At 36.3% G+C, this 13,247-nt stretch overlaps 1 protein-coding gene across 1 annotated transcript in view; it reads left to right on the top strand.

Moving 5' to 3' along the window:
* Positions 1–13,247, top strand: part of ubr1 (ubiquitin protein ligase E3 component n-recognin 1) — a 37,400-nt gene that overhangs the window by 1,919 nt on the left and 22,234 nt on the right. Inside the window, exons 3-14 of the mRNA XM_048191781.1 lie at positions 2,219–2,297; positions 4,441–4,551; positions 8,821–8,948; positions 9,059–9,197; positions 9,283–9,345; positions 9,436–9,559; positions 10,418–10,525; positions 11,349–11,437; positions 11,579–11,677; positions 12,281–12,438; positions 12,529–12,628; positions 12,715–12,843. Of these exons, the coding sequence (XP_048047738.1) occupies positions 2,219–2,297; positions 4,441–4,551; positions 8,821–8,948; positions 9,059–9,197; positions 9,283–9,345; positions 9,436–9,559; positions 10,418–10,525; positions 11,349–11,437; positions 11,579–11,677; positions 12,281–12,438; positions 12,529–12,628; positions 12,715–12,843 (1,327 nt within the window). The remainder of the gene's footprint in view (positions 1–2,218; positions 2,298–4,440; positions 4,552–8,820; positions 8,949–9,058; positions 9,198–9,282; positions 9,346–9,435; positions 9,560–10,417; positions 10,526–11,348; positions 11,438–11,578; positions 11,678–12,280; positions 12,439–12,528; positions 12,629–12,714; positions 12,844–13,247) is intronic.

Below are 13,247 nucleotides of genomic sequence, written 5' to 3'. Positions count from 1 at the left end.
AATGCCTACTCACAGATTGCATCATTTTACAATACATGGGTTAAAAATAATTAACAGTTAATTAAGATGAGTTAAATGTGATTTATTGTCAGCCAGGAGGTTCATGAAAACAACAAAATCCACTTACAAATAGGCCTAAAATAACCAAATAATGAACAGAATAAGAACAATAGGCAAAGGTAAATAATCATAGACCGAGTTTGTAAGGCTGTGCAAGGCTTCCTCTGGCCTCGGACTTAAGGCTAGCATGGAATTTTCTCACTCAAAATCCACTGTCTGCTGCTGCTTATTGCATTTAGACCTTCGTAATAATAGCATATTGGTGATTTGGCAAATGATCCAGTGCGTATCTCTGTTTGCGCTCTGGAGAGCATCAAATGTTTCTATTTACAACATGTTTTTGCTGCGTTGAGCAGTGTAGCTAGCCGATGACAGAGATGTCTGTTGATTTATTGAACGCAATGGCCAATCAGAGATGTTTAATTTAGTATCCACTCACTGCTCAAAGCCGGAGTTTTTGTCCGGTTCTGCACGCTCACAGATCCTCTCATTATAAGTGTAGACATCATGTAAATAAGATATTTATTGTGTAGTGTAGACAGCTTCATTGATTATAATGGAACTTTGTGAGATCACGTCATTGTGATGACCTAAAATGAGTAGGGCTGGGTACCAAACTCGATACTTTTTAGATACCGATCGAATTGTCTCGATACTATCGAGTATCGAAAAGTGTCTTGTCATTCGGTACCAAATTTCGATACTTCAGAATGGAGCCGGGGAGAGGGGGCGGAGAAATGCTTTCGCTGTCTCGTTGTTGAGCAAGTAATGTTGCACTACATTGTTATTTATATTTATATCTAAATATATAAAACTATGCGCGCGAGAGAGACCCTATGTGCGAAATGGACGGGTGAGAAACGGCTGTTTATGTGAGCAGCCGGTTCAGTACAGATACTGTGCATGTACTGTGTACTGTACGCATCGAATGTACGTCACTCTTACTTTCGCTTTAAACTGAACGTATTTCTCTTCAGAGAGAATCAATCAAGGAAAACGTGTGTCTAGAGCACCTCCTAGTGGTCATTATAGAAAACACAGATATATTGCTTTATAACTTAACAGCTTTAACTAAAAATATACACAAGCTTAACAAACAGAAATTATATAATTATATATATCCAGCAATGATGTAAGGAAACAGTGACAATTTAATGTTTAAGGGAGTAAAGCCTGTTTTTAGGCTGTTAAGGAAATGCAATTAAGCCAAATAAGAACTTTAATTTTAAAGAAATGTTAATTTATAAGCAGCCTGTGTGATAACCATATCACCATGCTTAACACTGAGAATTTTAGTAATTGTAATGTGATGATCAGATGATAATCGGATAAATCAGAGAATATCATTGGACAGTTGGCGGGTGGATGCACAGACTTTATCTATATATATATATTGTTAATAATAATTAATTTTTTTTTTTTTTTGAAGAACAACAATTGCTGAGTGATTTAAAAAGATCTGCAGTGAGCCTCACATACTGAATTTTTTGCATTGAAAACTGTTTGCACTGATTTATTGTGTTGGTTAAATTTTGTTCATTTGTGCTTTTTTATTCCTTGCAGTGGCTCAGGAGATGAGTCTTTGAGTCTGTAAAAAAAGTCAACAAAGTTAAAATATAAAACCAAAGATTTTTTGAGGTAATGTAATCTTGTTAAAACAGATTTTATAAAATTGGTATCGAAAAAGGTATCGTTCAAGTATCAGTATCGAAGTCAAGGTATCTGTATCGTCTCGGTATCGAAAATTTTTGAACGATACCCAGCCCTAAAAATGAGTGACAGCTTTTTAGTGATTATAAAGGGGCCGCTCCTTGCGCGCTTTCTAGGCGATATATAATCAATTCAGAATTTGAATATATCTTTTGTTTTTCATGCTTGAAGTTTCAGGAGTGACGCCCACTAAATTCATGTACTTGAGTGATTAGGCTATTATTATTATTTTTCTTTTTCCTTCTTTCCCACAAAAAATAATGTTTTTTTTTAAGCGTTAGCCAATAAAAAAAACGATATTAGTCAAACACTGGAGTCGAACTTATACTTCTATGAAATTTTTCTGATGAGTTTATGAGAAGCCTTTTTAGATGTTGTAGAAAATGTATAGGTTGCTTTTGACACTATTGCTTTCCTTGCCTTGAATCATCCTTATATGTATTTCCAGGGATTGTGCAATAGATCCTACCTGTGTACTCTGCATAGAATGCTTCCAGAAGAGTGTGCACAAAAGTCATCGCTACAAGGTACATGCACTCATTATTATTATAAATATTATTTTATTGTTATTTTTTAAATCAAACTAACAGTGGTAAGTTTTGGTATAAACCTTGATAATACAGTGCACAGCATAAATGAGTACACCCCCTCTGAACAAATACAAAAGATGTCTTTTCTTTATGATCACTAATGCAATTCATGGAAAGATGGCAAAACTAAAATGTATTAAACATATCCATAATAAAAACTGAGAAATATATGTCATGTCATTAATAGCCATAAAATAAGTAAATTAGGCAATTTTGTTTAAATTAAGGATTTCAGAAATGAGTACACCCTAGTTTAATTCAACAAATGTATAATATTCTAGCACTTACTATGCCCTCCATAACTTTGAATATACTGCTCTGAACCTTCTTGGCATGGAGCAAACGAGTTCATGACAATTTGTCACATCTGTCCCGTTTAACTCCTGGATGATGAGCTCCTTAAATGCCCTGATCTTTAATGGGGAGTGTTGCTCAACTCGTCTCTACAGAATCCCCCACATGCGCTCAAGAGTGTTAAGATTGTCCACAGAAGGTTTTTCACCTCGGTAGAATGCATATCATTGTCATGTTGAAAAAATGCCCAATAATGCAGGGAACTTCTGTTTCAAGTTTGTGTATTAAATTACACAGTGGTGTGTGAATTCATGACAGCATTGATAAAGCACAACTCCCTCACACCTTCAGCACTCATACATCCCTATATAAGAGCTTTACTACCACTGAACTTTACTGTGGGAACCAGGCACTTCTCACTGTACTCCTCCTCTAGCAACACCAGAACATTTTGGATGCTGTTAGATCAAAAATTATTGATTTGGTGACCATGATCATGAGACCAGAGTATTGATTCCCAGATTCTATATTTTGTAAATATGGGCTTTTGAAATGGCTAACTGACGTTTATTGTGCTTTGGCTACAGTAGTTTCAGTGAGAACAACAACCATGCATGTAATTTCTGCAGGCTGCATCTTACTCTGTGAGATAAACAGTCACTCTTTTCATAGCTTTTGCTGGCTCTGAGACACTCGCTTGGTATTTCTCCTGCTCTTTGTCTAGCAAAAAAATCCCTCATCACTAAATGAAAGCTTAAAATGAAGGCCTGATTATTAAACAAGTCCATTGTTTTTGAATTTCTGTGTTACTTTTGCTATATTTTCACACTTAAAACAATGATTTGGTAATCCTCTTGTACAACTGTCCTCTTTTGTGCTAAGAAATATGTCTCCTGTCAGTTCCATTGTTGTCAGCATTAAGTCTGAGAATGATTCAGTGGGCTATATAACACATTAATTGTCAAGAAATTACTTCTCTTTAAATGTTTTGGTTCAACATACGTACCTGTTGATCAAACATTGCCTTAAACTTACACTAGAAAATTTTAATTTCGTTTTATTTAGTAACTTTTAGGAGGGTATACTCTTTTTTTTCTACACAACATTTTATCACCTGGATAAGAAAATCTTATTTTTCTGAATAATTTTGACATGATTCTTTGGTAATTGATTAAGCAGACTTACTGGAACATTATATCTCTAAAGAACCCTAACTTGTCTTCTAAGTAATTGAGTAATTGCTGACTTTCAGAAGTTTCAGAGGGGGTGTACTCATTTATGCTGTGCACTGTATATACTGAAAGTGACATGTGAAGGCCAAGTACGGTAACCCATACTTGAAAATTGCCCTCTGCATTTAAACCCATCCAGTTAGTGTACACACATTAGGAGTAGTGAGTAGTGAAACACACACCCGGAACAGTGGGCAGCCATTTTTGCTGTGGCATGTGGGGAGCGATTGTGAGTTAGGTGTCTTACTCAAGGGCTGTCATTTTTTGCCAGTATTAAGACTCAAACCCATAACCTTCAGGTTACCAGTCTGACTTCTAACCATTAGGCCATGACTGCCTTATAAATGTACATTTCAAAAGAAAGCTAAACCTTGAGCCAGGACTCAAACTCGGATCTCTTAAAGCACAGTTGCACCATGTGTTGTAGCGCTGCCCACTATGCTATTGTCTCGCCACTGGCAAAGGTCTACTAATTATGAATTATCTCCATCAAAATATAATTATTTTTTAATCTTACATGCTATATTATTTTTTTATTTACATTGCAACCGCAGATGCATGCCTCAGCAGGAGGAGGTTTTTGCGATTGTGGCGACTTGGAGGCTTGGAAGACCGGACCCTGCTGCTCTCAACACGACCCTGGCAATTCAGTTACTATGGAAACGGTACAGTTCATTCTCCAGAAGCTTATCAATGTTAAGATTGTTGTAGATTTTTCCATGAACAGTATTGTTGAACTAACTTCCTGCCTTGAGGTCAGAGGAGCCGTTCTGCCCTTGCGTTTGCTAACCCCCAACCCTCCCTCTGTGGGAAAAACACAAAGTGTGTGGGAAAGTGACACACAGGAGAGCTGTGATGCAAGACCAGCTGGAAAAAAAAAAAAGGGACTACAGGGGTAGGAGAATAAGAAAAGTCTTTCGTGAGAGGGTTTGTTGTACAAGTAAATAAATGTATTAGAATGAAACTGGCAGACTTGTTGGTGTTTAAGGGCATAAACATTCATTTAAATCCCAGTATTCTATCAGAAGCGATGATGTACTGATATGGCACGTAATCATGACTGATTTCTAGCTGTGTGCCTGGATTTTGGCCTGGAAAACAGATGGTCTGCTTCAGTGGTCACATAACTCAATAGATCCGCCGTGATAAGATCAGGCTGGTGATCCACACTCACTCATAGCCACTCACCGCATCCTCACCTTTGTTGGAAAACAGCAGGTGCCTTTTTTGTGTTTGACACCCTCAGGCGAGATCTAAACATGCACATAATGAACATGACAGATGGACATTAAACCAAATAAACAAACATCATATCCTGCTCAAAGGCTTTGCCATGTTTTGTGTCCTGTCTTTTTGCTGCTTGCGCAGTCAAATTATGAGCACTTTCTGTAACTGAACTATTATTGGAGTGACTGGCTTTTAGGAGATGTTACAGATTGTGGTGTTGAGGAAATTGAGGATTTTTAGAAGGTTACAGCAGTAGACCTTTGGGAGCTTGAATTCCTGCCAGATATCAGACAAATATACAAATGAGAATAAACAACAGTGAGTTCTTGTGATGTTGTGTTTTTGTGATCTTCCCTCTGCGAGCCTGTTGTCCTAAAATAGCAGTAAAAAGCCACTTAAAAGATCGTGAAGGAATAATTGACCCACAGAATTTTAATTCTCTACCTCATTTGTTGTTTCGAACCTGTATGACTTTGTTTCTCTGTGGAACACAAAAGGAGATGTTTAGCAGAATGTTCAAGCTGTTCTTTTCTTTTTTGTGTAGTGCACACAACTCGTGCACTAAATTTCAAATCTACTGAAGTCATGTGAGACAAAGGACACAATTTAAAACATTATTCACTGAAAATCTTCTTACTCACTGTAGATCTGAAATTTCAATTATAACCCTGTATTCTACTATTCCAAAGTGTGGGGTCAGTAAGAAATTAATACTTCTATTCAGTGGGGACCAGAGGTGGGTAGTAACGAAGTACATTTACTTCGTTACATGTATTTGAGTAGTTTTTTGGAAAATTTGTACTTTTTAGAGTAGATTAAAATGTGGGTACTTTTACTTTAACTTGAGTATATTTGTAATGAAAAATCTGTACTTTTACTTCGCTACAATGGGCAACGTTCCTCTCGTTACTTTATTTTAATTCAATACTGTTAAGAAATGCGTAGTTTATTCCATGCGCGCTGTCTCTTTTTTCATGAACGATGCCCCATTCACAAATGAATCACTCTTTTGAGTCGATTCTGTTTAAAGACTTGATCAAACAAGTTGGTAAAGCTGTCTAAATTGATTCGCGAATCAGTTTGAACGATTTGTTCAGTTCCTGCACGCGCTGAATCGTTTGAAGCGGTTTCTCACTCGGAGCGGATGAAGTGGCAGTGGACCTACAGTCAATTAAAAGCAAATCTGCAAATGCATCCAATTGTTTGCCAGCGATGAAGACCTTTATTAGTTGAGCTGCGTATGCTGTCTGTGAACAATTCCACAGGTAACGTTAGGCCTATCGATTTTATTTGATTTTACGTCATGATACAGCCAATTAGCCGACATTTTACAACCAAACAGATTATTACGTCACTATAACAAAAGTATGTAGTATTTCTTTACCGTTTTTATGGGCATATATCTTAATTTATACATTAATTTATACATATACTATTGCGCAATGGTGGCGCCAGCGACCTGTTCGTCTTGAAAATGAACGCTTTGCGTTGACACAGTTAAGCAGTTTACACGCGCCTGCTGAAATATACATTTGATTACATTTTGGAGAACAGACCGAAGAAGATCCGTCAATGTGTATTTGATCATTGTTTGTGTCAAGTTCAGATATGAGCGCGAGCACATGTAAAGAGTTTTCTCTCTTCTTTAAAATGTAACGTTAGCTGTATACGTTAATAATATAGTAACGATACATTCGGGTTACAGATGCTAGAAATAATGCTTATCTCTTCTATGTTTGTTGCAAAGATATCTAATTATGATAATAAATTAAATATTTAAATAATAAACATTAAATAATAACATGCTATTGTATATATATATATATATATATATATATATATATATATATAGCCTATAATAAAAGTAACTAGTAACGAGCTACTTGAGTAAGATTTTTATTGGATACTTTTTTACTCTTACTCAAGTAACTATTAGGATTATTACTTTCACTTTTACTTTGAGTAAATATTTCTATAAGTACTTGTACTTTTACTTGAGTACAGTTTTTGGATACTCTACCCACCTCTGGTGGGGACACCGTAAAGGGTTAGTTCACCCAAAAATGAAAATTCTGTCATTTATTACTCACCCTCATGCCGTTCCACACCCGTAAGACCTTCGTTAATCTTCGGAACACAAATTAAGATATTTAGTTGAAATCCGATGGCTCCGTGAGCCTCCATAGGGAGCAATGACATTTCCTCTCTCAAGATCCATAAAGGTACTAAAAGCATATTTAAATCGGTTCATGTGAGTACAGTGGTTCAATATTAATATTATAAAGCGACGGGAATATTTTTGGTGCGCCAAAAAAACCCAAAATAACGACTTATTTAGTGATGGCCGATTTCAAAACACTGCTTCAGGAAGCATCGGATCATAAATGAATCAATGTGTCGAATCTGCTGTTCGGAGCGCCAAAGTCACGTGATTTCAGCCGTTGGCAGTTTGACACGCGATCTGAATCATGATTCGATACACTGATTCATTTATGCTCCGATGGTTCATGAAGCAGTGTTTTGAAATCGGCCATCACTAAATAAGTCGTTATTTTGTTTTTTTTGGCGCACCAAAAATATTCCCGTCGCTTTATAATATTAATATTGAACCACTGTACTCACATGAACTGATTTAAATATGTTTTTAGTACATTAATGGATCTTGAGAGAGGAAATGTCATTGCTCCCTATGGAGGCCTCATGGAGCCATCGGAATTCTACTAAAATACCTTAATTTGTGTTCCGAAGATTAACGAAGGTCTTACGGTTGTGGAACGGCATGAGGGTGAGTAATTAATGACAGAATTTTCATTTTTGGGTGAACTAACCCTTTAAATTGATCAAAAGTGATATTAAAGACATTTATAATGTGTAATGTCAAGATTCTATTTCAAATTCTGTTTATCTGAACCTATTGATCAAAGGATTATGAAAAAGAAATGTATCATGATTTAAAAAAATAATAAACAGCACAACAGTTTTCAACATGGATAATAAGAAACGTTTCTTGAGCAGCAAATCAGCATATTAGACTTACATTTTCTGAAGGATCATGTGACTAAAAACTGTATGATGAAAAGTCAGCTTTGACATCACAGGAATAAATTACATTTTAAAATATAGTAAATAGAAAGCAGTTATTTTAAATTGTTATAATATTTCACAATATTTCTGTTTTTATTGTATTTTTGATCAAAAATGCAGTTTTGGAAGAACTTGGAAGAACAAAACAGTTCTAGAAAGTTACAATTTTTTTGAACCATGGAAATTAAAACTTGGAAATGTGTTTAGCCAATATTCATTTTTCTACTTAAAAAAATATTCTTGTATGACATCTATAAAAATATTTTAAATTATTATTTTTTTCCATCACAACTGACTTGTCATGAAAAGATCATGAAGATCCAGGTTCATTGGTCTTAAAATGTGAGAACACCGGTCATTAGTTTTCTTATAATCATTGACGTCAAACAGTGTGTATTGATGAGTCATAAACATTTATGGTGCTTTTTTTATCAGCTTTGAAGCTTAACAGTCCCCATTCACTTTCATTATATGGAAATGAGCAGCTTGGACATTTAGCTAAATATTTACTTAAGGGTGAATTAATAGATTGGTTATACTTGTTTTGTGCTCACCTACAACATTCTGTGAACAACTAAAAGCTAAACTACTCCCCGTGACAGTTGCCATTATGTGTGTCACAGGACGAGTGTGTGATGGATCCAGACCTTCAGGAAAGGGCTCAGATGCTGTTCCACCTGCTGCTGCGGTACACGACAGACATGCTGGTTTGGGAAGAGAACAATGAACTATCAGAAGAGCTGAAGCCAAAGTGAGATATGCAGTTACTAAAACCCACCAGCTGGAAATTCCAAACCGTTCTCCGACTTTAGCACAAAAAAAAAAAGGCTCAAGCTTAATGTTGTTTAATGTTGTGTCTAGAGTGAAAGAAGACACCTACTACTGTGTGCTCTACAACGATGAACATCACTCATATGACCACGTCATCTACACACTTCAGCGAGCAATCGCCTGTGACCAGAATCAGGCTCAAATCTACACTGCACTCATTGACAAGGAAGTGAGTGTTCTGAGCATCCACTTTCCACATGGTCTTACATGGTCAACGTATAGACTTTTCATTAGTGCTGTTATTATAATGTCAGGGGCGGAAAGCAGTGAAGAGAGGTACCCTCAGATCCTGTCAAGAAGCCAAGGAAAATATAAGGGTAAACATACTTGGTACACTCTTTATATACACCCATTTTGTAGTGTTTGGTAGATGTAATGACTATTTCACATTTGTCTTTCCTCTGCAGCGTAACTCAGAGCACATTATCCAGAAACCTTTGCGGGTGGAGATTCTTCACTCTGCTGTTATGGCTCATCAGACCTTCGCCCTCAGACTTGGCGCATGGTTCCAGAAGATCATTGGCTACTCAGGTAGACCATTGGGAGCATTGAGGACTTGTGAACTAAGAACTGGTTCTTAATCATAACTGTTCCATTTTTTTTTTTTTAACAATACAGTACTTTTCAAAAAAGTGAAATTTTCACGGCATTTGTTTCATGGCTGTAGTAAGCCCTTCTTAGGGTGTGTTCACACTTGGCATGCTCTGGTTCACTCTGGTGCGATTGATCTGTTCATTTGAATAAGTGTGAACGCTGTCATCTGAACCCTGGCGCGCACCAAACAAACTCTAGTGCGATTTGACTGAAATATGAATGCTACACAAACCAAAGACATCTAAAGGAAACAAAAACATGACCTAAAAAGGACAGAATTCTCAAGCACACAACATTGGATGTTTGGTAAGTTTAGGTGAAAAATATACGTAATAATACGTCATTTTTGTTGTTAAAAATCAGAGTGTGAACGCTAAGCGACATTTTCCTTTTTCGGTCCGGATCTAAGAAATTAAGAGAAGCGAACTGCAAGTGTGAATGCACCCTAAATCTATAGTGGAAACATGTGTAGTCTGATTCCCAAGTGAATGACTCTTCTTAACCCTGTTGTTTGTTTGTGTGTGTGTGTTTTGTTGTTTTTTTTTGTTGTATATTTTTATATAAAATAAACATAAAATAATTTTCTTATTTTTTATTTGTTAGTAATAATAATGTTATTTTTAGTTTATTGTCATAATTCTGATTTATTTGTTATATATAACAACAATCTATATTTATTTACACATTTTAATATTTTTTTCTTAGAAGAAATGTTTCCAGGGTTGTCAGACATGCTTTTACATAGCTTATTTTTATAAAAATGCCGAGGTTTTGTTCTTGTCGTTGTTTCTTTAGTTGGCCTCAGGGAGGTGTTCTGCCAGGTGGCTTTGGAGCCGGCCACTGACAACGATAAACTCTGCTTGATCAGTCGACTCATGCTGCATGATGCCAAACTTTATAAAGGTAAATACTGCAGTCTCTACAATCGGGGTGTTGTGATATACCGGTATTGACAATAAACGTGATATTTAAAAAATGAAATATCGTAGGGGTGTCGCAATATACCGGTATTGGCGGTAACCATAATATTTAAAATGAATGATACACATATGATAATATGACACGTAATTAATCCAGCGCCAGTATCTAGTTGACATCTTAACATACAGTAGGTGGCAGTATTGCACCTTAATGCTGGCTGCCACCTCTCATAAAACACAAGCAGACACACTGCGCACTACTGCCGCGTAAAAACATGTCATCAAATATGAAGGACAAGACACGCGACCCGCACTCCAAGAAAGTTAGCTTGCCAATGTGGATGGTTTTTTTGGGTTCCATGAAAATAAGTCTGCAGGACTTGCCGATACCACCAAGAGAGTAGTATTTTTTCTATTTTTGCCCGAAATATATGAGCATTATGGAACGTTAAACTCTAAACATGTCATTTGTTTCATTCATACTCAACACCGGAGGGCGCCCTCACACTGAAAGCCCACAAGTGAGACTCATAGGAGTAATAAAACATATTTACTGGAGATCTCGAATATGGAAAAGACATCCTATTGCTGAATAAAATGCAGAGGCATTTTGACTTATGCATTCTGATTTATTTATTTTTCCCAGATTTCTATAGATATCACGATATATCGTTCATCATGAATTCTTTTGGCCATGATAATTATGTAGTAAAAAATCTGATAACTACTGAGTAACTACTCTACAATTGGGTTATGCTTCTTAGTACTGTCTCTAAATCTCTAAATCTGTTTTTAACTCTCCTCAGGGGCCCGCAAGGTCGTCCATGAGTTAATTTTCAGTAGTTTATTGATGGACACCGAATACAAGAGGCAATTTGCCATGAAATTCACAGAGGTATAATTTTACAGCTGCATATCCTTTCACATATATTTTAATGTTTGAGTAATATTGTAGTTGTTGTTTTACACTTGTCACATGCTTGGCATTAGCAAAAACAGCAGAGGTGAGGTCTAACGTGTGTATATCATGTTTCAGCACTACAAGCAGCTTCAGGAAGACTTCATCAGTGATGACCATCAGAGGAACATCTCAATCACAGCCTTGTCTGTGCAAATCTTCACTGTTCCTACATTGGTATGATGAACGGCTAGCAGAAATGACAACGATCATGTGTCTGAAATTGATACAGCATTTTTCTGTATCATTTAATTAAATCTAATGCATTTATGAGTTTCTATTGAGTTTTTATTACAAGTAGTCTACATAATTAACATAGTAGTTACATAGTAAGTACAGTCTTTAACTTCATAATTACAAGGAAACTCAATTTTGTATGTATTAGCATAAATAATGTGAGAATGCAGTACATACTTGTCATGTTATTGAACTGTATTCTGGCAAATTTTGGAAATACCATTTGTATACCTAGAAGCATTTGCGCTTTTAATCTTGTACAAGTTTTAATACTTGTACTTGGTACTTGAACCATGTCTCCAACCTTTTAAAGGGTTAGTTTAAATACAAAGGAAAATTCTGTCATCATTTACTCAACCCTATGTCATTCTAAACCTATATGACTTCCTTTCAGTGGAACAGTTGTTGTTGTTTTTTAACATAATGAAAGTAAATGTGAACTGTTACCGTCAAGCTTCAGAATGACAGAAAGTATCATAAGAATGACTCATGAACTAAAGCAGAATTATCAGTGAAAGAAACAGACCTCTCCTTTTTTTCCAGGCTAGGCAGTTGATAGAGGAGGGCAACGTCATCAAGGTCATTATAGACACTGTAATGGAGATGATGCAGGAACATCTGGACAACAACCACCGCTTCCACTTCCAGGGCCACAACCCCGACAAGTTCTTCCGGGTTCAAGTTATCTTCCATGACCTCAGGTTTACACACAACCCTTGAATTATGGGAAATAAAAACAACTAACAAAAGTTTATTTTTATCAGTTTGCTCAATGCAAGATTTCATTTCAGGTACATTCTAATCAGCAAGCCCTCTGTGTGGACGGAGACAATGAGGGTGAAGTTCCTCGAAGGTTTATGCGTCTTTCTCCGCTTGCTTTGCTGTATGCAGGTAATGCTTAAAAAGTTTTTTTTTGCCTGAAAGGCTGTAGTTTGGTTTGATCCGTAGCTTAATTGAACCTCATTCTTTGATGGCAGGGGATGGAGGAGGTGAAGAGGCAGTTTGGTCAGCATGTTGAAGTGGAGCCGGAGTGGGAGGCGGGCTTTACCCTCCAGATGCAGCTACGCCACATTATTGCCATGTTTCAGGACTGGTGTTCTTCTGACGTGAGTCACGGCCAATCAGAGGTCTTGCTTTTCTGTGATGCTTTTCAGGATAAGATACAGAAGTGGTTCACAGGGAGTGTTAATAAAATAACATGATTATATAGTATGAATATATAAAATGAATACACCACCATTTAAAACTTGAGTCGGTAAGATTTTTAATGGTTTTGAAAGAAGAAACAGTAATCATTTTTAGGATTCTTCGACTAATAAAAAAAGCATTTATTTGAAAATTTAAGAACTAGCGAACTGTTACAGGTATAATAACCGTCTGTTTCAAGATACCATATACATTTGAATAAAATATACCTAACCATCATAAAAATGTTACTAAATCTGGACAATTTCAAAATGAATAAAAAATATGCCACTCTAATCACAACTAACTGCCCACCAAAATTCTC

Source organism: Megalobrama amblycephala, linkage group LG5, assembly GCF_018812025.1.
Source record: "Megalobrama amblycephala isolate DHTTF-2021 linkage group LG5, ASM1881202v1, whole genome shotgun sequence".
In the NCBI taxonomy this organism is placed as follows: Eukaryota; Metazoa; Chordata; class Actinopteri; order Cypriniformes; family Xenocyprididae; genus Megalobrama; species Megalobrama amblycephala.
Note: the sequence above shows the minus strand (reverse complement) of the source record. Positions and strands in the feature narration are given on the sequence as shown.